The 25,482-nt window shown below is 33.2% G+C and overlaps 1 protein-coding gene across 12 annotated transcripts in view; it reads left to right on the top strand.

Moving 5' to 3' along the window:
* Window positions 1-25,482, top strand: part of MYO9A (myosin IXA) — a 301,754-nt gene that overhangs the window by 200,517 nt on the left and 75,755 nt on the right. For 11 of the 12 annotated variants that reach the window (XM_031956316.1, XM_031956313.1, XM_031956314.1 and 8 more), the window contains 6 exons: window positions 2,808-3,003; window positions 7,820-7,939; window positions 17,057-17,132; window positions 19,362-19,505; window positions 20,539-20,578; window positions 24,076-24,198. In XM_031956316.1, coding sequence (XP_031812176.1) covers window positions 2,808-3,003; window positions 7,820-7,939; window positions 17,057-17,132; window positions 19,362-19,505; window positions 20,539-20,578; window positions 24,076-24,198 — 699 coding nt within the window. The remainder of the gene's footprint in view (window positions 1-2,807; window positions 3,004-7,819; window positions 7,940-17,056; window positions 17,133-19,361; window positions 19,506-20,538; window positions 20,579-24,075; window positions 24,199-25,482) is intronic. The other variant, XM_031956318.1, reaches the window with a different exon arrangement.

The raw sequence follows: 25,482 nt of genomic DNA, 5'->3' as shown, positions 1-25,482 counted from the left end.
AACCAATAGACATCTCAAAAGAAGAAGTATCAAGCAGCCACAGTCAAGAATCACATAAGATCTGGCAGCTTCTAATATTAATAAAAAGAAGTTTTGAAATACTATACTCCACCTCTCCCCTCCCCCCCCCCCAAAAAAAAAAAAAAGATATAAACTTATAACCAAAAATAACTTTCACGGAAGAGCTGAATATAATCCTAAAGGCAAAGAGGAAGAAATAGAACTTCAGTGCAGTAGAAGAAGCATTTCTGTTTGAAAGGACAAGAAACTAATATGAACTTAGAAATGCTAAGAGCAAGAGAAAGTACAAAGGTAAATTTATTTCAGCAGTTTTACACTGGTAAGCTTCTAGTGGGAGAAGAACGAAATGCCCTTTATGAACCACACTGAGTATTGAAGGAGTGAAATAGAAAGATGGAGGACCTGGGGCTAGATTGATTCTGTTCTGAAAGTTTTAAGAGAGAAAAACTATGGAAAGATTAAAAAAAAAAATTCAATAGTAGAAATATGAGGAATAAGGGAATGGAACTTGTTAATTTCTGGTAACTGATAACTGAAGTGTCCAAATAATAATATGCAAATTTGGAGTAAGGAGTAAGGGGAGTAGACATCTGATGAACTTCACTTTTAAACTGGATGAAGGAAGGTTGGCCATGCAAACACTTATGTACACACAGAATTTATTGTAGAAATATACCAAGCTACACATAAAAATTAAGAGTGAGGAAACTTGGTTCAATATGGTGGGTAATGCTTGGGAAGGAATAGGTATCAGCATAATAAACTTCCTAATCTTTAAGGGGAGATTAAGGAGAAGAAAATAAGAAAGAAAAGCAAAAAAACATGAATCCAAGGGAGGGTCTCTCTCAGCTGGGGAAAGACTGAACCATTTATCATATATGAATTTAATGGAATATGATTATTTCAAATGAAGCAATGTAAGAGATGATTGCCGGGTCCTGGGTCATATGATCTCTTGGAGAGTAAAGTTAGCAATTCCAGAGCAATTCATTCAATGATAGCAACATTCTTAAGAAAAAATAACTTAAGAACTTTGCCACGTTTCCAAAAAACCTGTGACAGAGAGCATATTACTTCCTAATAGAAAGGTGATAGACTTAGGTATCAGAAAGAGACTTATATTTTTGGCCATGGCCACTGCATGGATTCATTTTGCTTGGCCAAAGTTACTATGAGTGTTTTTTCCTTTGTCTTTGGTTTTTTAATTGAGAGATACAGTTAGGAGGGAGAGAAGAATTGCTTTTCCAAAAAGAGTGTCATTAAAATATTTTTTAAAATAAAAAATAGAATATAACAGAAGTTCAGACCAAATCATACACTGGACAGTTTTGAAGCTAATGTATAAAATATAATACTTATTTTAACGCAATATCAAATGGAGACTCACAAGATCATATGTAAACACCTTTTTTTGTCTTATTTTTGTTGTATATATATCCAGCTGCATGTGTTTGTGTATATATATACATATATATATGTATATATATATAGATGGATAGATACATATAGATATGGAAATGTTCTTTTTTTTTTGGTGTAAATTTAAAATAATAAAATTAAACAAAAACATTACTTTTTTTTCAAAACAAACAAAAACCTTTCACTAGACTATCACGACAGGTAGACCTTAGACATTTACTAGCTATGTGACTCAGTCAAATCATTTAACCATGTTTGCCCCATTTTCCTCATCTGTAAAATGAATTGGAGAAGGTAAGGCAAGCCACTCTACTATCTTTGTCAAGAAAATCCCACATGGGGTCATGAAGAATTTGACATGATTATAAACTACTGAGCAATAAGAGACCTTACCATCCCCCTTTAGTTTACAACCATATTTTTATTTTTTATAAACCAGACTCATCGAAAAAGTTGTATACCCTTCTTTCTTCTATATCTTTATTAGATTGGCAAAGTTGATTTAAAAAAAAAAACAAGAAAATGAAAAAAATACTGGAGGAAATGTGGGAAAACAAGTTCTTTAATGTGTTGTTGGTAGATGTTTGAACCATTCTGGAAATCAAGTTGCAGTTATGCCCAAAGAGCTATTAAATTGTATATATTTGGTAACTCCATGATATTGTTACTAGGATTGTTTCTCAGAAAGATAAATGAAAGATGTAAAGGACCTTTACGTACAAAAATATTTATGGCAACTTTTTTTTTTGATAACTTAAGAATTGGAAACTGATGGTATATCTTTCAATTGAAGAATGGCTGAACTAGGAATAGACTAAATATAATGGAGTACTTTTGTCCTGTAATAAATGATGTAGAAGATGGTATCAGAAAAATCGGAAAGCCTTTTGTAAAGTAATGCGTAGTAAAATGAGGGGAACCAGGAGATAATTTTATATAATAAAAACAATATTGTCAGGACAATCAACTTTCAAAGACTCAGGAACTGATCAACACAATGGTTAACTACAAATCCAAAGGACTCCTGATACAATATGCTTTCCATTTCTGGGTAGAGAAATGATGGACTTAGAATGTATATTGAAGCATATTTGGAACTTCCTAATTGCTAGGGGTTCTCTCCCCCCCCCCCCCCCCCCCTTCCAAACTTCTGTTTACTAACTTTGAATTTTTGTATGTCTCTGTTGTCTTCGCTGATAATGTAGGGATTGTTTTAATTTGTTCTTATTTCCCCAGAACCTAACAGAGTGCCTGGCTCACATGAGGTGTTTTATCAATGCCTTTTACTTGATTGATAGATTAGTTGATCTCTCAGAAAGGCTTTAATGTGTTTCAAAATATTACATTAATTCTTTTTCTTTCATCAGGATTTCCGAGAGAAAAATACAGATCACATGCGTCCAGATATTGTAGCTCTTCTACGAAGTAGCAAAAATGCCTTTATTTGTGGAATGATAGGAATTGATCCAGTGGCTGTTTTTCGCTGGGCAGTTCTTCGAGCTTTTTTTAGAGCCCTAGTTGCATTCAGGGAGGCTGGAAAGAGATATGTTCAAAAGAAAATTGGTAAGTAATTTATGTTAGAATTCTGCTTTGCTTCATTTTTATAGAACAATGTTTGGATGTTCCAGTGTGTTAAATATTAACCTAAAATTATAATAACCCCAGGAGTCATGAGCAACTGAGTAAAAACTGATTTTAGTTAAAAACAAAAATGAAATTTTTTTTTATTTGTGATAAAAGAATTTAACCTAACCTTTAATCATGAATCAATATAAGATTTAATTGCAAAAATGAAATAGCATAAGAAAAATAAAAAATTTAAATATTTTATTATGATGAGAAATAGAAATAATTCCATGTTGAATGAATAGTTGGATTATTTTTCCAAAATGTCTAAAAATTCTCTGTTGCAGTTAGTCAGAAATATTTTGCTATTCTTATGCTGTCCTGAAGTGGTAATAAAATGAAAATAGTAGTTTATCTGCACCCTGTGTCTGGCATGTCTTTACTAGATGTGGCTAATATGCTGATGTGAATAAAGCAGTTCCTAAAAGATAACAGAGTCACTTTCAGTTAAGCCTAATCAGGCTTATTGTCTCAAGCCAAATTGTCTCAGAACACTCCAGTGTAATATTGTGATAGAGTTAAAGAGAACACTCAATTGACTTTGAATTCAGGCAACCTGGATTGTCATCTTCTTACTGTGGGATCTTGACAAGTCTTGCACTCAACTTGTTTTTCCGTCTTTAAAAGAAGTGGATTGGACTAAGTGTTTCTGAGATCCCTCTAGCTCTGTTTTCTAATGCCTATTATAGTTTTTCTTTAATATTCAAATCTTTAATTCAGTTTAACATTTAAATGCCTACTAGATATAAAATGAAATTTTTTTTTGGAAAGAAAAACTTGAAATGCCTAGCTCTTAGATACCACATCCTATTTAGCTATTTATGTTCAGAATTAGATTAAGAATTTAAAAGATTCTAATTTTTCTTTATCTTCTTAAAAGCTCTTCTATTGCCTTTGCATGCTCCCTCCCCTCCCAGAAAAAAAAAAAAAAATCTCCCAGTGATTCATGAATTTTTCCCTTTCATTTTGTTACATTGTGCAAAATTCTACTATTCAGAATTATATTTGGTTTGAAGTTCCCTTTTAAAAATAGTTTCACTTTGAGAGTTGAGTATTAATTGTCGTTCACATTGATATAAAATAGTTGGGATGACATTTTAAACATCTTATACTGAAAAAATAAAAGATTTTATTTGAAGAATAGGATTAAAACACTGTTTAGCAAGAGGGTTGCAAAGACTTGGATGAAGATCTGCACCAGTATTGAAGGACCTTGAGAAGAGTCCTCAGAGATCTGAATAAGGAAAGGGAAATGAAAGTTTCTCAAAGGTTAACTTAATCCATTGCACTGTGTTGTCCGAAGCTGGCCTTAAATACTGGCTTGGGGAAAAGCTATTCTCTTACTCTCTTCTGATTTGTAAGACTTCCTGTTTCCAATAGCTTAAGTCAGCTGACTTGGATTCCAGTACTCGTTCTACCACACAAGTCACTCAACTCCCCTTGGTTCTCACTTTCTTCACATGCACAAAGAAAGAATTGAATTAGATGATTCTAAAGCTCCTTCCAAATCTAACAAGTTCAATGATTCTGATTACCACTTAAACCATTAATAGATCAATTTAGCTACATTGAAGATTTTTTTAAAAAAGAACTAAACCACTATTTTAAAAAATGTGTTTCTGTGGGAAAGCCTCTTGTAACTTTCAGAATAACTAGCTTACAGATAAACTTTTGGGTAACAATTCATTCATTAGTTTGGAATTGCTATATATGAAAAGTTTCACTTCACTAGTATTTTAAAAAAGAAATTCTTTATCATAGTAAAGTATCCAATATGCATGATACCAAAAAGAGATGACTGAACTCTGGCTTCCATTGACAGGAGTAAGATTGGTCTAAGCCTAATCAAATCATTTCTAGGGAGAAAAAATAGCCAACATCTAGAGTGGAGAATCTTTTGGCCAATTTAGTAACTGAACTATTTGGCTGAATTTAAGTTCTTATTGAATCAGTGATTCAGCTTGCTTGAATGAGAGTAGAGTGATAAAATGTTGTTCTGTGACTTTGGTAAAAGAATGAATCGGGTAAAGAAAAAATAGACACAGTTATTCAGAGATATCTTATGGCATGGTAGCCAGATACTTAGTTATTGTGTGGTCTCAAGGTCACTTACATCAAGATGTTGACTATTAAGACAATGAGTTTTGGAATAGGTGGGAATTTTTTGGGTAGTAGAAGTTTCCTCACCCAGGAGTTCCCTGTACTTAATTGTCTCTGTACTTAATTTATCTCTTAAGTAGAATGTGTTCTTTAGCCAAATATGTTAGTGCTTTTTACTATTTAGTGACCCTCACAACCATACTAAAGCCCTAAATTTTACTTACAGAATTGGAGCAAATAAAATTGAAGGGGTTATCATTCCATAAATAAATAAAAATAACATTGTAAATATTAAGGATATTAAGTTTTTTTTTTTAATGTAAAACATTTGCTAAATTAAATTACTAAATAATATAAATGACACTACTATAGTTTATCAGAGTATAGAAAATAATGAAAGCAGATAATACAATAAATTAATCTCTTTATTTGGGATCTTAAAAGTAAATAAGTATTAGTAAAATTCTGGTGCATTTTTTTAAATATAGAGTTTACATATATATGTGTGTTTATATATATTTTAACTGTTTTTTTTCTTTTGCTGAGGCAATCAGGGTTAAGTGACTTGCCCAGATTTACACAGCTAGGAGATGTTAAATGTCTGAGGTCATATTTGAACTCAGGTCCTCCTGATTTCAGGGCTGGTGCTCTATCTACTGTACCATCTACTTGCCCCTCTAAAATCTTATTTTTTAAAAATATTTGCACAAAAGCAACCTGATATATGTAATATGCCAACTGTTTATCAAAGCTAAACAAATTTTCATGACAACAGACAATTTCAGTTATTTAGAACAACTGAAAGAGCACAAGTGACAGGTATTGGTGACATTCTGCTTGATTGCAGACAGTATATCATTGAATTAGAATCCATTTGTTGTCTATCAATTTCTTTCCCTGATAATGTGTTGTCTAACTCTCTCACCATCAAATCAATGCCATGTTTTTCTTGAGGGAATCAGATACCTTGTATTGTGTTCCACCTTAGTCCAGGAATTTTTTAATGTATCATTAGCAATCTGGTATAGCGAATACCCTGACAAATGAAACCTTTAAATGTAATTTTCAACATTTGTTACTGTTTTCTCAAATGGAATAAGAAGAAATAGTATTTAATGGGATGAAGCTACTATTTCTCTGTATAAAAGCTCTTTTTAAAAAATTTTCTTCAAAGCTGCCTTAAATTGTTGTGTTTGTCCATTTCTAAGTGTATTCTGCCATCAATGTGATCATGTTATTTGACTTCCTAGTTCTTCCTTTTATAGAGCGTGTTCTTCCTTAACCAGAATACTGATGCTGCATCTCTGGGAGTGTAAAAATAATAAAAGAATCATTCTGATATGCTTGGAAAACCAGCTTCTTTAAATTTCTAGAGGTCATTATTAAGTGTTTAACTTAATTATGTTAGCTTAATTTATTGATCATACTTCCAATGATGAATTCTTTGTATTTTCTTCATTTCCTATTAGTGCTTGCATTAAGTACCTGAAGAAACTGCAGCATATAGTGTTCTTAAAATTGGCCTTTTGTTGTATTTATATTCATTGTTAAGATTTTGGAATTTGGTTGTTAAAAAGACAAGTCTCCTTTGTAACCTTTTATTATGCCCAGTTCCAAAAGGTGTTCTCTTAGAAGCACCCCATGATAATTTCCTTACCTCTACCCACATCTCAAAATTAAGTTCTTATTAATATTTGTGTGCCTGGCAAGTAGTAGGCACATAATACATGTTTGTTGAATTATATTGACTAAATAAAATCTCCTCTTGTTGTTATATTCTTTTTTATTGGCTTGAATAACATGCTTCTTGAATGGTTCAAATTGAGGTTTGGTGAATCAAACTGTAATCCAATCCTTAATGGGCATTAATAGCACTTTTTCTCCAGCCAATATTCCTATCTCACTTTATTTTCTATCCAACTTTTGATAGAAATAGTATAAATTACTAGTTTAGACTATCCCTGTGTGTGTGTGTGTGTGTGTGTACATGTGTGTGTGTCTGTGTGTGTAGATAAATGCACATATTTCTATACACACACATATATATATATATATTTGTGTGTATTTATACATATATACACACATATCAAATATAGCTATTATACATCTTTTGCTTTCTTTTCTGTGTTTCTTTACTGTCCCAGGGCAATTGCACTTCATTTACTGTGTGATTTATCATAAATGTATATTAACCATGGGAATTTATGGCCAAGCCATTTAACTTTTGGTAAATTAGATCATATTTCTCTTTGGGATCTAGCAAACATTTCTTACAGTGCTGCCAACCATGTGCACATTCACATCAAATGGTTAATAAAAGCAGGGGATATTTTTCATTTGTTTTTTATAACAGAATGATATGTAATAATACAAATTTTACTTTGGAGTTATATTTTTATTAATTATATCATCACTTAATGGGAAGACAATGCCTGTCCCAATAAGGTAATCAAAAAGGACTTCTGATTCCTATGAACACATTTGTGTAATTTCTGCAAATGGAAAAACTATTATTTATTCACATAATTTCTCCAACAAGTGGCCTATCTGTAAGCTCCTCAAATGGTTGGCAGCATTGGACTTAACTCTTTCTTGGTGTGGGCTTGTGTAATGTTTCTTTCTTCTTTCCATTTTTTTTCTTTTGCTTCCTAAGGGAATGATGATGCAGTACCATGTGCAGTTTTGAAAAGTGTGGATAGTTTTAGCTTTCTCCATCACCCAGTTCATCAGAGGAGCTTAGAGATTCTTCAGAGATGCAAGGAGGAGAAGTACAGTAAGGCTCCCAATTCCAGTTTCTTCTCTAACAGCATGCAAACATCAAGAAATGAAAACCAGGAGCATTCTGCACAAGCATAGGGCAGAAGTTTCTACAGATAGGCAGCTCCCCTCCCCTCAACAATTTCAAAACACTAATGTGAGATGATTTCAGGTCTTTCTTGAGGAATTGCCAGCGTGGATATGGAACAGATTTTTTGACTCTGTTTTTTTATATTTGATATTCCCCTATTAGACTGTAATCTTTTTCTTATTCATTATACTTCATGTTAATCCTTGAATGGCTGTTTCCAGATTAGTTTCCAAGTAGAATACCAATGTGTCAAATCAGTAATATTTTTTATACTGCTGGGTTGTTCTTATTTTTATTAAAAATAAGAAATGAAAATTCTTCATATTATTTTACCTGAGCTATTTTACTACTACTAAGTAACCAAATTAGCCTTTTTCAGAATAGCAGTGTTGCAATTCTGACAAATAGAATCACAATTTGATTGGCCTAAAAATAATAGGGTGAAAACTAATTTGAATCCTACTGAAATTAATTGCATGCCAGCCACAATGTTTTCTTTCAAGGAAAAATGTCAGAATTACTTTAGTTCTCTCAGTTAAACATCAGATGCTCTTTTATTTGTAAAATGGATGTGGAGAAATGCCCCTGGTGTCCATTTCAGTTGCTTTCTTTTTTACTTGATAAATCATTTTGACTGAAAATTAGATTCTTGTCTATTATCTTTCATTACCAAATTTCTTCTACCCTGAAAATTAAAGGTGTGTACCAGTCATTGCCTGATATAAAGAATTAACTGTGTTCCCAGTATCTCTGTATTTTTTACATGGTGGAAAAATTATGCTATCATCTCCCTAATTTTCTGAATATTTTTTAAAATAATAAGAGCATTAATTTCCTAATTATGAAATTCATTGTTTTAAGTACTATGTTGAAAATGTACACCTCACATGAAAGAATTTTACAGTATCAGTATCCAAGCAGTTGAAAAAGATAGTGAGTCTCTTCAGAAACTTACTTTCTGTTTATTTTATTCTGTACAAATCAATATCAAGGTAAGCATCTTGACAATGTATTATTACAGTAGTTGAAGTCTAATAAATTATGTGAAATTCTTTTATAAATGTGCCAATTATTGTTCTTTATGACATATTTTTAAATGATTATCACAAGTTTTATTTTTTCATTATTTAATTGTCAAGGTAAGTATTTTATTTTTATTTAAATAATCCAGCAAATAATTTCTCAATATTAGCAGCATTTCTATTAAACTGTATCAGTAGTTTTTAGACATTCACATTTGCTATTTTTCATACTGAATTTTTCCATTTATGTTCATGGATCAAATTTTAACATCCCATGTAACTTCATTTTAAATATAAAGGCTCCACTTCTTTATTTTTTTTTTCAACTTAGATAAGAGTTCATTAGAATTAGATTATCAGCTAATAATCTGCTTTATGACATAGAGACTCAGGATCCCAACTAGATCTCATTATATAGACAGTAGTAGAACCTACCTGGAAGGAACATGTTCAGTACTAAACTAGGGAAAGAAAGAAAAAAAGAAAGAAAGAAAGGGAGCATATGTGCATCTGTGTGTATCATATGTGTGTATATATACACCCCAGCTTCATACACAGAGGATTCCAAAATGATAACACTTATGTGAAGCTTTTCTGCTATTTTATATAATTTCTTTTGTCTTCTAAACAAATAATCCCAGATTGATTATAATTTTGTAGTTTGAAATATATTTAAAATTAAAACCAGCAGCATAGAGCAATTTTCAAACTGATATGTACATTGCATACTATTAAAGTATTGCTTGGTCATGCCTTTTAAATGCTTTAAAAAAAAATTTGTGACATTGAATCAAATTACTGACATCATTCAATTCCATATATTTGGAAATTTTGAAAAGGAAGTGGGGGAAAGCTATGTTTCTAAAACCTAGAAATGTGTAATCTGTTTTTTGTATGAATAAGCATAATCAGGAATTCAAGTGTTTGGAAAATAAAAATAGTTAATTTTATACCTTCCATGTGTGTTTTTTTAGCATGTGTTAACTCTAGATCTTCTCTTCTTCAGGTCTAGTTAACATATATTCTGGAGTATTGAAAAAAAGTCTCAGTTTTGTTTCTTGGGCCAATCAGGAACCTTGAAAATAATGGATAGTGGTAGATCTGTCAAAAGATCAATGGGCAAATATTATATTTAATCTGGGTATGTGAGGGAAAAAGAAAAAATTGGATTCTGGATATTAGACTTTCTAAGTAAGCTTACTGTCATTTTCTTGAAAATTTTAGAGTGTATAATTAAGCAAGTGGTTTGAAAATACTGCAAAAAAAAAAAAAGAAAAAAAAGAAAGAACTCATCACTTAGGACATGAAATGAACTGACTTAAAACAAATCATGACAAAATAACTTCATTCTTTTTCATAGAGATAATGAGTCAGCACAACTTACATAGTATATTTAGTGGATTTAGAGTTCAGAAGAGCTGGGTTCATTTCGTGCTTCAGAGACTTACCAGCTATGTGACTCTGGACAAGTCACTTTACCTGTCCATCACTCACTACTGACTGGCCCCATCCTGAAATGTATGCTATCTAGACCTAAAGAGATGAGATTATTTAAAATTAGATCTTTCATTGTCTTTTTTCTTGTATTTGACTTTAGCTGCCTCTTATTAATGTTTATTCTACTCTCTGTTTTGAAGAATTTTCTCTTTGGTGGGGTGTAGAAGCAACAGAGATGAACAGTTCTATCTTTGCACCATGGATTTGATAGAATTTCAAACATGCAACCAAAAAAGCTAAGCGCTAGACTAAAGGGATGGTAAATGGAGTTTATATACATGGCAGCTTTGTTCGTTATTCAGTTGTTTTCAGTCATGGCTGACTCTTGTGACCCCATTTAAGATTGAGTCTTCCTGACTCCACTCTATCTACCACATCACCTAGCTGTTCCATACATGGTAGCATGCAGTTCAGAATCACTGGAATAGAGAAATTATGAGAAGTTAAGAGTATGGTATTCAGTGAGCAATGAATCAGCAACCAGAGGGAAGCAGGTGATTAAACTGTTCAAAGCCCTCCCTTTAGAACCTGGCAATCAGGCAGTAATTTATTTAATAAAGGAAGTCATCTTCATAGTAGGTTAAGATATTGCTTGAAGTAGTTCATACAAGAGACAGAAAGTGGATGTTAAAACTGGATAGTTCGGGACCTCATTGGCTTTCAGAGCTGGAGATGCTCTGAGGGGGAGGGTACAGGATGGGAGATTTGGTTAAAGGCAGTAGGGATGGCTTAATTGGGGACTAAGGAAAAGCTCATGTAATAGATTTAGATACTGAAGAAAATTTTCTTCTGCATAAGTATTTTTTGTTGTCTTTTCTTCTCTATATGAAAACATCTATTCTCAAAGAAATCAAAATTATTTAAATAAAGGTATTCATTTGGACCAAACAAAAGATCCTGAATCAAATCTCATTCTGTTATCTTGTGAGATTCAGATTTTACTCTTTATTAAGAAATCTAAATTCCAGTTACTACCCTGCTATGTTAGTTTTTTAAAAAAAGTACTGGAGTTGAAGGAAGAAAGAAAAGAACTGAATCTGAAGGAGGAGGGATTAAGGAAGATTTGAGAAGGATTTGAGGGAAAAAAAGTTGATTTTTTTTTTTTTAAAGACCTTGGTTCTTAGAGGTGAGAAAGGTTAGGGTTCGAGTCAGCAGAAAGATGAGACTGTGGCTGCCCTGAATCAGTTTTGATATTTCCTGAAATGAACTGCAAGCAAAAGCCTGAAATTTCTTTCCAGCTGGTCTCATTGCAGAGGGAGAGTCCAATAGTTTTATATATGATGATTTACCTGCTGGATTCTCCTTGTAGTTTTGATGTCTCAGGGTCTGAGTAGACTAACATCACCTAACTCTTATCTAAAACGAGTGTTGGGGTAGTATGTAGAGAGAATGAAGATAGGCTAGTGATCCCTTATTGATTATCTTCCTCTCTCTTTAATGATTGCTTTGGTTTCTACAAGAAAAAGATTGGGGAGTTCTTGAAGGATCATGACTCACTAAATGGACAGTTTTTTCTAAGAGGGTTGTGAAAAAGATGCAGGTAACCACATTGAGAAATAAGGGAGCAGTGGTCATTCTTCATTTGACTCCATGAGCTAAAATTTACAATGCATCTTGAGATTTGCAGCTGGGACAGCTAATATCTTCATACTATTTCAAATAAATACACCAGTATTTATTTAAAGTTTTTAGTTCTATGGACCCACTTCAAAAATAATCAGTAAAGAACCTAATGAAAATGACTTGGATGCAAAGTGGTACTTAACTTTTCTTAGATCTTCCCCAACAAGCAGGTCAGACTTCTAAGAAGAAAGGACATGAAAAAAGAATAGACAAACCCATACTACTACTCCAGGTCAAAGTGGTAAGGGTTAGCCATTTTTACAAGCTGAGCTGGATTAGAATCAGCTCTGTCTAAAAAATATCAGTGCTCACTAAAGAATCTTGTGGGGTCTAAACAGAGTACTGGTGGTAAATCTGGCCCCAGTGGACCAAATTGATAGTATGGAATATCAGATGCAAAAACTGAGATAGTACCTCTTATCATGAGAAACTATCCTTCATTTAGACAGCAGTCTAAACTGATGGAATATGACTCAATGAGTGGACAGAAATTTTCCCTTACCCATTATAGATTCTAAGGCCTTGCTTTATCAGTTCTAGCATACCTTAGTTGTCTTATCTCTACATTGCCCCCAGTGTATCCCTTAGTGCTCAGATCAATTTTTATTCCTTCTTTACTTTTGTAAATTTTAAAATTATTTTAAGGAAACTTTTTTTTTTTTTTTAACAGACTTTGCTATCTTTTGGTACTTAGCTGTTTTGTATGAGGTCCTTTTTGCTTTCTTTTATTTTTTTTTTCTTTCTGCTTTCTTTAGCTATAGTAATGTAGTACTTGTGTGGGATTAAATATGTGTTATACCCAAGGAAACTCTATTCTGTGAACTACTGTTTGACTCCCAACCTTGAGCAATAATATCCTGCCATACAGAAAGAAAATTTACTTATAAAGAAATAACCACATACAGGCTATTTTTTTTAAACTCTTGATTATTCTGCAACTAATAGACTGTGTTAACTTGTTACTACCAGTATTGTAAATTAGCAAACTCAGGGTATTTTAGTTGAGTAAAGTGGGACAAAAGTTCTATTGAAAGGATATAACTAACTGAATCTCTTAAGTTGTCTCCTTCACTTGGGTACTTTCCAGTTGCCATTTTCTTAAGGCTTTTTACTCTTCATTAAACCCATTCTGTTTTACCAAACAACAAAAACCCAAATTAATAAGAGATGGCACTGGAAGAGGTGCTAATGAGAAGACTAAGATGTTAAGTGAAATAATTTCAAATCACCCAGACAGTCAGCCAAAGCTGTTCCTTGCTCAGAGAAGACTGAGCATTGGTCCCAAAGTCAAATCAAATGTTGTCTCAGGTGCATACCACTTGTATGGCCTTCAGAAAGTCACTTAATCTCCCTAAGCCTTGATTTCCTCATTTGAAAAATAAGGAAGTCTAACTGTACGATCTGAAGTGCTTTCCTCTTTAGAGCCATAATATTGTGACTGAGGAATCTCACTTCAGTAGTATGAAGAGTCATGTTGTTGTATCTGATGAAAGAATGTAACCTCTCCTTCAATTTTCATCAGCTATTGATTCTACTCTATCTGTTAAAATGCAAACTTTTGCTATCTTTTGCTCTAAATCTTAGCAAACTTGCAAAGCTGAATGCCACAAAATGTACTAACAGTACAGTTTTGCTCAAAAAATAATTCAGAGAAGGAAAAGAGAAAAATAATGTAATGAGAATTCAGCACATGAACCCTAAATAATTCTTTGCTCAATAGCACATTCCAGACTATCTAAAAATGACCATTATATAAAAAATATATATATTTTATAGTATTATATTTATATAATATATAACATTATATTTACATAATATATAAAAAGATATAAGGAAATAAAGCTCACAATTGTTTTAGTGGATCATAATCTACACTTTCCAGTTTAGCCCAGCAGGACCTGCCTTAACCTGAGAAAAATATATTCATCAAGTCCCAGCAGAGAAAATGGAGGGGGAGTGAATAGGGAAATAAACAGACTTCTGATTACTCCTGTACTTAATCCTTCTATCCACCCCAGCCCACAAAAATTGGGGAAGGGAGAGGGGGAGAGGGTTAGAATACAGAAAGGAAAGAGACAGAGGGAAGAGGGGGAAGAAAATATGAATGAGAATATGAATCATGTGTACATGGTGCACATGGGAAGAAGAAAAACATTCAGTAACCTGTGCCTGAGACCACACATACTACTTAAGTCAAACTACATCACATTCTTGTCTCTAGAAAAGCTGACTACCCTCATATCCTTTCTTTACCAAAGATTCTTCCATGATCTAAAAAAATCTTTGTAAAAAAGGGATTAAGCTTATATTCTTTGTTTCCATAAAGCAAAAATCAGAGCAGAGATAAAAAGTTAAATTTGATGTCTGGAAAAACTTGTTAACATAGCTATCCAACACTGGGGTGGTTTGCCTCAAGAGAGTGCCTTCCCCTATTATTAAAAGTCTTCAGGCTGAAGGCAGGGTGATGGCGTGTTAGGCATGGTGTAGAGAGAATTCCTTTTCAGATCTGGGGTGAACTAGGATACAACTCAGATCATTTCTAAGTAAAATTTTGTGATTCTAATGATTCACTGAGCTACTGCCAAAAGAAACTTAGAAAACATTTCTGAAGAGTACAAAATATTATACAAGAAACTTGGAAGACTAGGTAGTGATGTTCTGATGGTTGCCTGTTACCGGTGGTGATATATGACAAATACAGGTAAGCAGATGCAAGCTTTATATAAACAAGAGGCAGAGAGTACTAACAACTATGGGGATCAGGAAAGATTTTACATAGAAGAGAACGCATCTTTCTGTCCTCCTCAATGGTGTAAGTCAGGGGTCCTCAAACTACCACCCGCGGACCAGATGCGGCAGCTGAGGACAATTATCCCCCTCACCCAGGGCTTTGAAGTTTCTTTATTTAAAGACCCACAAAACAAAGTTTTTGTTTTTACTATAGTCCGGCCCTCCAACAGTCTGAGGGGCAGTGAACTGGCCCCCTATTTATAAAGTTTGAGGACCTCTGAGGCATTTGAGGGGATGAGAGAAAGCTAGGTAATGGTGGAGGAGCTGCTGTTCACTGGCCTCAGCTATCAACTGCAATGATAGTAATTTTAAATTACAGAGTTTAAAATCTGAGCTCTTTGTTGGGTAAAAGGTTGGTGTGTGTGAAGCCTGGCAAGATCAGGCAGTTGTCACCCTACACCAGGGGTCCTCAAACTTTTTAAACTCAGTGCTCAACTTTCTACTCTTTTCTCTATGTATTCTGTCTCTTAGAGCTGTAGTCTATTTTTTGGGCTTCAACTATAATCTGGAAGGAATGGGCAACTCCCATTTCTACATTTTCATCTCCAGCACTACATTTCTGGATTTTCAGTTTCCCATAGGATCACTCTCTCTGTATATACTATTATTAGCATTACCTGAAACTAATCTGTAGTTGTCAGAAATCCAGCGTCCAAGCTGTTACCAAGGACTGCCTGTTTCACTTTAGTAACATCTCTTTGCCATGCCACTTTGTCTCCTTTGACATTGCCCCTAGTCCGGTCTAGGCCTTCACCTCACACTCTAGATACTGTAAGAATAGCCTGCTAGGGGGGTCTGTCTGCCTCAGGTCTCTCCCTCCCCTCACACTCCCATAGTCTGTGCTCTACTTGGTATTTCAGGGCCCTTCTACTTTTTCACCCTTCTTACTCCCTATTCCCCACAACTCTTTCTTCAGAAACCTGACACCAGCCTCCAGATAATTACACAAACTAGGTACTCCTCTGCTCCAGATATTTTTTCTGAATGTCCCTCCTGCCTGGAATGTTCTCCCTCCTTTTTTTCTGCTTATTGTCTTCCCTAGCTTCCTTTAAGTACCTAAATCAATTCCCATCTTCCATAGGAAGTTCTTTCCAATTCCTCTTAATTCTAGTATCTTTACTTTATGAGTTTTTTTCCCCTGTTTATTTTGTATATAACTTGGGGAATTGTTCATATGTTGATATTTATTGTTTCTCTCATTAGATTGTAAATTCCTTGAAGGCAGGGACTATCTTTCTCTTTTTGTATCCCAAGTGCTTAGCACATGCCTTGCATATGATAGTAGGCATTTATGTTTATCAACTATCTTTATTATATTACATTCTTCGAAAATTAATAATCCATGTAAACATATAGCAACTCTTAACATGACTAATCAAAATAGTGTTCTTTGCTAAACAAGATTCATAATATTAAAACTGTTTATTAGTTACTAATATCCTTTTGAACACTGGAAGGAAATGAAAAAAAGGATGAAAAGTAAAATAATGAAAAGGTTTTTAAATTTTATATCAGTTTTATACAGATTTTTTAAATGCTATAAAAATTGGCATCTGGCTTTTTTGTAAAATCATTACTTCTGTGTCCCATGACTAGAAGGAGGATATAACCTTTTAAAATCATGGTAAGCCCTTAAACTAAAAAGTGAAAAAAAACATAAAGGTAACATGGTATGACAGAAAGAACTGTGAACTAGGTTAAGAGAATTAGTTCCTACTTTTCATCTCACAATTCCCTTCCACATATAAAAGTGAATAAGTTGATCATTTTCATTTTGTTGACAAAATATTGCCAAGGAAATTTTTTGACTAGATTTTTGAAAATAAAAACTAGACTTTTATGCCTGGAAGAAAAGTATTCTGTTTGACCCAGTGCCATTAAGACACAGAATAGATGAAATTATTTGCTTTTTAGATTTCCTCATTAGCCTACTTAGTATCCCAAAATGGACATTAATCTTTAGGTCACTATTTTTGTATTTCTGGCTTGCATGACAGAAAGTTTTCATTTATTTGACTTCATTTATTGGTTAACAGAATTATTTTATGCATTTGAGATTTTTTTTTTTCACATGAATAACATTTTGAACATTTCTATTTTGACATGCTAGGTATAACTAGGAAAAGCCCCAGAACACCTCTTTCTGATCTTCAAGGCGTGAACACTTTTAATGAGAAAAGCCAACGGTAAGGATTTTTTGTTACTTTTAGAAAACACAGAAATGATCCAGGTGTAGTGGGGTGGAACTGTGGACAAAATGTCTGACCTGAAATCAGGAACATTAATTTTCCTGAGTTCAAATCCAGCTTCAGACATTTAAGTATCTGTGTGTGAAACTGTTTGCTTCAGTTTCCTTCTCAGTAAAATGAGCTGGAGAAGGAAATGGCAAACTACTCCATTATTTTTGCCAAGAATATATCAAATGGAGTGATGGAGAGTTAGATAGGATTGGCTAGCAATAGCAAATAGAGACAATTTAATATTTAAATAGTTATAATTCTGCCCCAAAAAAGTACTTAAGTTTTTGTGTTTTCTTTTTCACAAATCTTACATTTTGTCATAGCTTTCCTAAGTGAAATGGGAATAACTAAAACTAATAGATTATTCTCAAGAAAAGGAATTGTCAGGTTCTAAGTACCAAAGCATTCTGAACTTTATAAAATGAGTGTGCTATATATTTTCAAATCTTCATTACATGACATCATAAAGAAATATTTGCACATAAAAATTTTACATACTATGCTTAAAGCCCCGAGCACCTAGTTGGCATTATATAGATGTTTATTTGATTCCCTGTCATTTGTTATTTTGTTTTTTTAATCTTTGTAAAATTTGAAGGCCAAGGGTAACCTTTTGGAATTTTTTAAATAGAAAATTTGGTCTATAATAATGTGGCTTGATTTAAACAAGCTACCCTGAACATTTTTCTTTGCATCTGGAAAATACATCTGGAAAACCAAAACTTAACCTCAGAATTATTTAAATAATTCCCTTGAGGCAAGGGCTGAGAAGTCAACATAATCACTTTTCAGAATTTTAGAAGTAAACCCATTCAGCTTTCAGATGAACAGTTTTTGAATGTTTGAGCTGCTTGAAGAGCAATAAACCTTTGCATTTTAGATGATCTCCCAATAAGTTTATATATAAGCACTTTTAAACATTAAATATCTTAACAACTAAAGTCTTAAGCATTATAAATAGTGATCATCGCTGTTATTAAAATTTAGTTGTTAAGGTTTACTAATAATGTAGAAAGTTCTCTTTCATTGCTATATTGAGTTAATATAATAAATGGTATCTATGTGGAATTAAAAACATCCAAATTATTATTCAGCTTTAACAGATGAAGAAAAGAAAAATCCTAGCTCATGGTACTCAATACAATTTTGTTTTCCCTTAGAATTATATAATTTTTTTGCTTATATTTCACTCTGTTCTTTTTATTTTTAATAAAAGTCCTACTATCCCTAATACTTAGGAGTAAAATTATTCAGTAATTATATTTAAAACTACATAGAATGTTTGAAATCATTTAGTTTTACCCCTTTATTTTACACAAGAAAATTGAAGCCAACAGGTGAAGTGGTTTGTCCAAAATCACACAATATTGGAAGGCGGGACCAAGTAACTAGATAGCTAAAACTTGATTCCAATCCAGTACTTCCTCCCTTATGCCACAGTGTGAATAGGGATGTCTGAAAATGATTACTGTTAGAAACTTTCACCGACAAACTTTGTTCTCCATCAACTTTTCCTTTTTTTTTTTCCCCTACTCTCCAAAGTTTATTGAATCAGTGTTATCTATGACTTCTCATTTTACCTTACTTCATAATTCTGATGAGTGGCCAAATACTGATTGCTATTTCTACTTCCACAAAGGTTCTCATATCCATCTTCTCTCCATTTTACCTTAATCATTACCGTTACCACCTTAATCAAGCTTTTATCACCCCTTCCTAACTGTTGCAATGAATGGCTTCGTAATTCAGCTTTCAGCCTTAAGTCTTTTCACTTGATAGGCAATGCAGGGAATGGTTAAGGGATGTGACCAAAAATTACTTAAAAGAATAAATGTTTAGTCACTGGTGGTTAACTGGAAATCCTTTCAAAGCAAACATTTATTTTCCTTCATTTTTGTTTCACCCACAGCACTCAAATGCAATGCTCGATAGTTATCTCTTATCATCTTTGTGTTGAAGCTTTGTTCTACTAGCGTAATGTGTATTTGAATTTTTTAATTGTTCAGAATTTTACTTTTCTCAATCAAGAATAGAAGATGTAGAGTAGGAGATATCCTGGTTTTAATGAACTTTGTAAACATTAAAATATTATATGTATAAAATCTAGCTCTTGTTCTTATTATTTCCTTATGGGTTTTTTTTTTAAGTACAAAATAATCTCTCTTATATTTTCAGTGATACATTTGGCATTGACTGGAGTGGCAGAACTGGCATCAGACAGAGCAGATTGTCAAGTTCTAGCTCCTTACTGGATAAAGATGGAATATTTATTAATTCAACTAACAGCAAGCTTCTGGAGAGGGCGCATGGCATTCTCATGTTAGTATTTAAGTGATGTATATTCCTGTTCTCTGTTGAACCATGAAAAGGATGAAAATCAATTTAACGAGTTTGTATCACCATAAAAATAATTTAAAGTCAAAGAGTTCAAAAATTGTTTGTTCAGTATGAGCTCAAGAAGCTATTAAGTTACAGTTGAACCAGTTTATTCTTTTGTTATCTCACAGAGAAACGTAGAAGGTTAAAGTCAAACTGACCAAGTGTAATAGATATTCCTGGAGGGATTGGGTCTTTGTCAGATACTCAGCTAAGAAAGAATTCTACTTCCTGCATGTCTTAAGGTACATGGACCAGAATCTGACCTCAGCTTCCTCCCAGAGAAATCTATGTATGATGTAAATAGCCGTCTATCCTCAAAGCCTTATCATAAAGACAAACTTAGGCTGCTCCAGCAGTGAGAGAAGGAATAATAAAGCATTGGTTTGATTTCAGAGAATTCTCTGATCTCTGAAATTCTGTGTTAAGTCAAATGAATAGCTTATATGTTTCCTAGATTTCAGTTGCCTCAGAAGGATACAAGTTGTGTTTTTAGTCTTCAGTAACAATCTGATTTGTACAAGTTCTAAACCCTAACGCTAAATGTTCTTTGGTCTCTCACTTTAGGTAGAGCTGTTTACAGGAATGAGAAGTATGATACCTACTCATTTCTTATAATTAAGAAAAGCTCTAATTAGTTAAATCAAGCATAGCATTAAGAGAATGAACAGGTAACCAAAGAATGTAAAAGTATGAGAAGAGTTTCCAGTTTGAAGCATCAGAACATCCCAGGTTCTAATGAGGAACTGTTTCTAATTAGATCAAGAAAATTCATGGGACAAAATGGGAGCCTTTCCCTAAGTAGAAAGGAATGTTTTCCAGGTCCGTATGTGAGGTTTTGATCATTTTTAAGCCAGAATAGGAAAACAAAGTTCTACAAATGCCACAGAGAAAATTTGAAAAAAAAAAAAAATTATGTAGAACCCTTCAAATCTACTCCCAACAATAAGTTTCTTATTTCTATTTTTTTCTTCAGGAGAAATAAGAACTTTAAACCTAAACCTGCTCTTCCAAAGGTAAGTAATACATCAATTTTGCTGTTTCTTTTCAAGTAGGTATTAGAACATTATTTTTTTTTATTGTTGTTATTGAAAATTAGGGGGGAAAATTCTTTGTATATACAGAAATGAAGATATCTGTTGTGAGGACTTAGATGAGTCTCTTGGTCACTTTGGCAGCCGGATCTGAATGGTCAGCAGAACTGTTTCTTTCTCACGACAAACCCTCCAGGTCCATTTCTTTCCTTTTGTGTCATAGTGGTTGTTCTTCCTACACTCTTTGGTTTACCGGATTTATACACTTATTATCTTTAAGAGATGCAGAGAACACCCAGAAGCCAAGTGACTTACTCTAGTTCACATAACCTGTATATGTCCAATCCCAGCCTTGAATGCAAATCTTCCTGGCTCCAAAGCAGGCTCTTTTATCCACTACAGGCTGAATTGTTCGTGTGTGTGTGTGTATGTGTGTATTTTTTCTTTTTATTCAGTCAGTGTCACACAAAATCAGCATTCAAAAGGGTTTCCAAAGCTTATCTCATTTTTAGCTCAAAAATAGCCTCTATAGAATATTCACTCAAGTGACCGTATCTTTTATTTGAAGACTTCAATTGAGGAGATTGCCTACTTCCTCCTTCAGACAGCCTCTTCCAGTTTTGGATTATTATGAAGTATTAAGTATTATGAAGTATTTCTTTGCGTTGTCATAAATAAAAGCTGCCTTTCTATAGCTTTCTATCTATTTCTCTTGGTTCCTTCCTATAGGTTTAAGCAAAACAAGTTTATCTCCCCTTTGTTAAATTTTTCAGTACTGAGAGATAACCTTCAAATCTATTCTGAGGCTTCTTCAGTCAAACAATTCTTGAATGACATGGTTTCTAGTCTCATTTCTGTCCAAGCTGTCCTTATTTAAGTGGTTTTCCTAAATTGTGAATTTCAGAACTAAACATGATCTTAAGAGATGTGGTTTGATCAGGGCAGAGTACAGCATGGTTGTCGTAACCATGATGTTATGTCTATGTCATGTATGTTATGTCAGTTTGTTCTGAACATCAAATTTTTCTCAATTCAGCCTTATTTTGTGTTCCCTTTTGTCCTTGCCTTGTTACACCATTGACTTTTTTTGACAGTCATTTTCCTGTCTCCATCTTACATTTTTTCCTCTCCTCTTTCTCCTTTCCTTCCTCCCTAAAAAAGGTTGACTTCCTTAAGTATAAACATGATGTAGTCTGAGAGTCCAACAAAAGTACAAAGAACTATAATTTCTCTACTTATGGCCACTAACTCTTCTCTTAATGTCCCAAATATCACATTAATTTTGTTGGCTGCCATATCACACTAAACTTATTTATAAATTTGATTTTTAAAATCTAAGTGTAAATTGTTTTTCTTCATTAACCTATCTTATCATCTTTCATTATCTTATCTTATCTTATCTTATCTTATCTTATCTTATCTTATCTTATCTTATCTTATCTTATCGTTATCACTATCATTATCATTATCATATCATCTCTCATTATCATCTTAAATTCATTCATAAAATTCTAACCCATTGAGATCCTTTTAATTCTTTCAGATTTGATTAAACATGTCACTATCTTTAATCAAAATATTAACTAAAACTAAATGTTAAATGGCACACATCTAAAGAAATAGCCATTAGATTTTCCCTTAAAGTTTCATTAAGCATTCTCATTCTGTTTGTTTAAAAAAAATTTTTTTTTTTAAGCTTTTGGTTGCTAATTGAATTTGTTTCTGAGCTGTGTTTTTATCTGAGATAATGCTTATAAATACTTTGAAGTCATTCTTTTCTTCTGTGTTTGTGTCTTGCAAGTCCCTGCCGTCATAATGGTATTTTATTGTGGCAATTTTTTTTCATTTGATTATTCTTCCAACTTTCTTCCTGACTTCAGACTTGATATTAAGGTTAGGCTCCACCAACACTTCTAAAAGGAAAATGTGGATTGGTGCCTAGAAAGCTGCTGCTTTCTTGGGATACTAAGTGTTGTATTACTCCAGGATCTCAGGGACAGGTGGAGGACTTCTAATTTTTCAGTGTTGCTAAAATGATTTGATACAGAGTGGTCTAATTGTTCTCCTTCTCACTTCCCCACAAGCACTATGCCTATTAAATAGTAAGTAAGTAATAAATGCTTGATTGATGGAAGATGGGAACAATATTAAAGGAATTAAAATATCATATATGAGCAGGTGATTCTTACCTTTGAAAATAACTTTTCAATTTGTAAACAAGATCATTAATGTCGCTTTTTTAAAATTAAATACAAAAGTAAACAGTTGTTTGTCATTTCTCTGTCTTACTAATCCTTTCTTTATGATTTTTTTCTTTCATGAAATATTGCCATTCATTCACCATTTATTTGTGTTCAGCACTCTCAATGGAAAGAACGCTGGATTTCAAGTCAGAGAATCTGAATTTTAACATTAGCTCTGCTGCTTACTATCTTTTTAACTTGAGCAAAATCGCTCTCCATTCTGAGCCCGTTTTATTTTCTATAACATGAATGGATATAAATCCAGTGATAATTTTGACTTCATAAAGGGAAAATTACTTTATAATTCATCTTGGCTTAACTTCTTCATTGATATCACGTCCTTATAATAAGTAAGCCATTTTCACTCCAAAGTAAGTTTATTATATCTATAACTAACAATGTTCTGTTTGCTCTAATTAGGCCTGTTGATTATTCTTTGAACTCAAACATGGAAGTACACTTCTTCTATGGTTGTCTTGTTTCCTTTACAGAATCTTAAAATATTTCTTAATCAGTACTATTTGGTTGATCCTTTCCAATTATCTTAGTGAACCAAAATTGACAACAGATAATTCCAGGATAGTAACAAGCCCCTTTATCCCTTTACATTTCTGAGATTTTGTGAATTATGCTGTCAGAGAATTTTGAATTAGCTAAGCAATTAGGTGACCACAAAGTTTTAACTTTAGGAACTACTTTTTATATTTACCAAATTTTCAGCACTTTTTTTTTTTTTTTTTAGCAAAAATGTGGTTTAGTTTTAGACTCAAAAGATCTTTAACTTCTCTCAACTAAAAATCTTTTAGTGAAAATGTTTGCAGTTTACTAATATTAAATAAAATGTAAAGTTTCAAAGTACTGTCTTGTATTCCTTCGTTGTTTTGTGTTAGAGTGATCTTGTCTCCTCAAATAAATCCTAACTACTAAATAATAGAAATCATGTCTTTATAGTTTATGCTTCATTATTGCTTAACAGTAGTCTTGGGAATACAATGAATAATATAAACTTCTTATTTAATTCAATTAATTTATCATTGTGGACAGAGAATAATTCAGTAATTAAATAGAGGAAAAAAACTGACTATAAAGATTTAGAATATTTATAATAATAATTTTATAACAATCTTACTTTCTTTCCTTCCTTTACTCCCTACCTTCCCCTCTCTCTTTTCCCCCTATTTTCTCTTTCCCTACTTCCTTTTCTTTCCTCTTTTCCTCCCTTTCTTCCTTTCCCAGCACTTGCTAGAGGTAAAGTCTTTAAAGCACCTGACCAACCTGACTCTGCAGGATCGCATTACTAAGTCTCTCCTTCATCTGCACAAGAAGAAGAAGCCTCCTAGCATAAGTGCCCAGTTTCAGGTAATGTCTATGTTGTTTATTTTAAATTATAAACTCAGTTTGACCTTAATTTGGAAAAGCAGAAAAATGAATGGGAATAGAAATCAAATTTACTATTATAGAGGAGTTTCTTTCAGTGCTTTTTTCCTATTTTTTTTTTTTTTCTTTTTAAGGTCTGTCAAAGATAAGTTGACTCCTAAGTATCTCTTCACCTTTTTGCTTCATTTAAACTTATGAAAATTCTGTTTTGAAATGATGTTTAATTCTCATATTTCAGAGGTGGCAGGTTTGATTATAGGATGCAGTGACACACTTGCAAGACAGTTGAATAGCTAAAAAAGGGGGCTTACCTAGGCAAAAGATACAAATAGGAAATAGTGGCCCTGAGTTTCACTGGATATGGCTCTTCTCAGTATAGAAATATTTCTGGTCATAAAGCACAGGGTATAGGGAAGGACACACTGATACTTCTCCACTGGGTATTACTGTCCTTGACCTTTAAGTAACTGGGAAGTTGTATTGGGGAAGATCACACCTTTTTGATCCCAAGGGCAACTTTGTCTCCCTTTAGAAAAAGCTAACAAAGGAGGGGGTAACAAGGAAAGAATTAGATTCATTCAGTGCTGTAGTAGGGGGAAAGAAACTGCATCAGGAAAACATTTGTAAATGTTAGTCCTGTCGTGCCATATATTCTCTTATTTCAATGCACTCTTTCATATGTGTGACAGCTGCATTTGTGCTTAGTGGTCAGAAAGAACCTTTCCTTTTTATGTTTCGCATGTAACTTTTTGCATGGTACTTATTTTTTATTTTTCAGACAGCGTTATATTCTGAGTTTCATTGTTCTATAGCTGCATCATTGCAATATCGCTCCTAAAAAAGAGGGACTATGGGTGGCTTGGGATCATTGTGTAGTTTTGCAGTTTCCCAGAAGCAGAACAAACCACTGCCCTTTTTCCATTCAATTTTATTCCCAACTCATTGCCCTCTGGTCCTTTAATGTAGAAACTGCTAAATTTTGTGTTATCCTGACTGTGGCTCCACCATACTTGAATTGTTTCTTTCTGGATGCTTGCAGTATTCTCTCCTTGACTTGGGAGTTCAAGAATTTGGCTGTAATATTTATTCCTGAGGGTTTTCATCTTGTAATCTTTCAGGGAGGTAATTGGTGGATTCTTTCAATTTCTGTTTTACTTTCTGGTTCTAGAATATCAGAACAGATTTCCTTGACAATTTTTGGAAAAGTCTAGACTTTTTTTTTTGGATCATGACTTTCAGGTAGACCAAGAATTTTTAAATTTTCTC

Source organism: Sarcophilus harrisii, chromosome 2 (assembly GCF_902635505.1).
Source record: "Sarcophilus harrisii chromosome 2, mSarHar1.11, whole genome shotgun sequence".
In the NCBI taxonomy this organism is placed as follows: Eukaryota; Metazoa; Chordata; class Mammalia; order Dasyuromorphia; family Dasyuridae; genus Sarcophilus; species Sarcophilus harrisii.
This window is presented reverse-complemented; position numbering and strand designations above follow the sequence as displayed.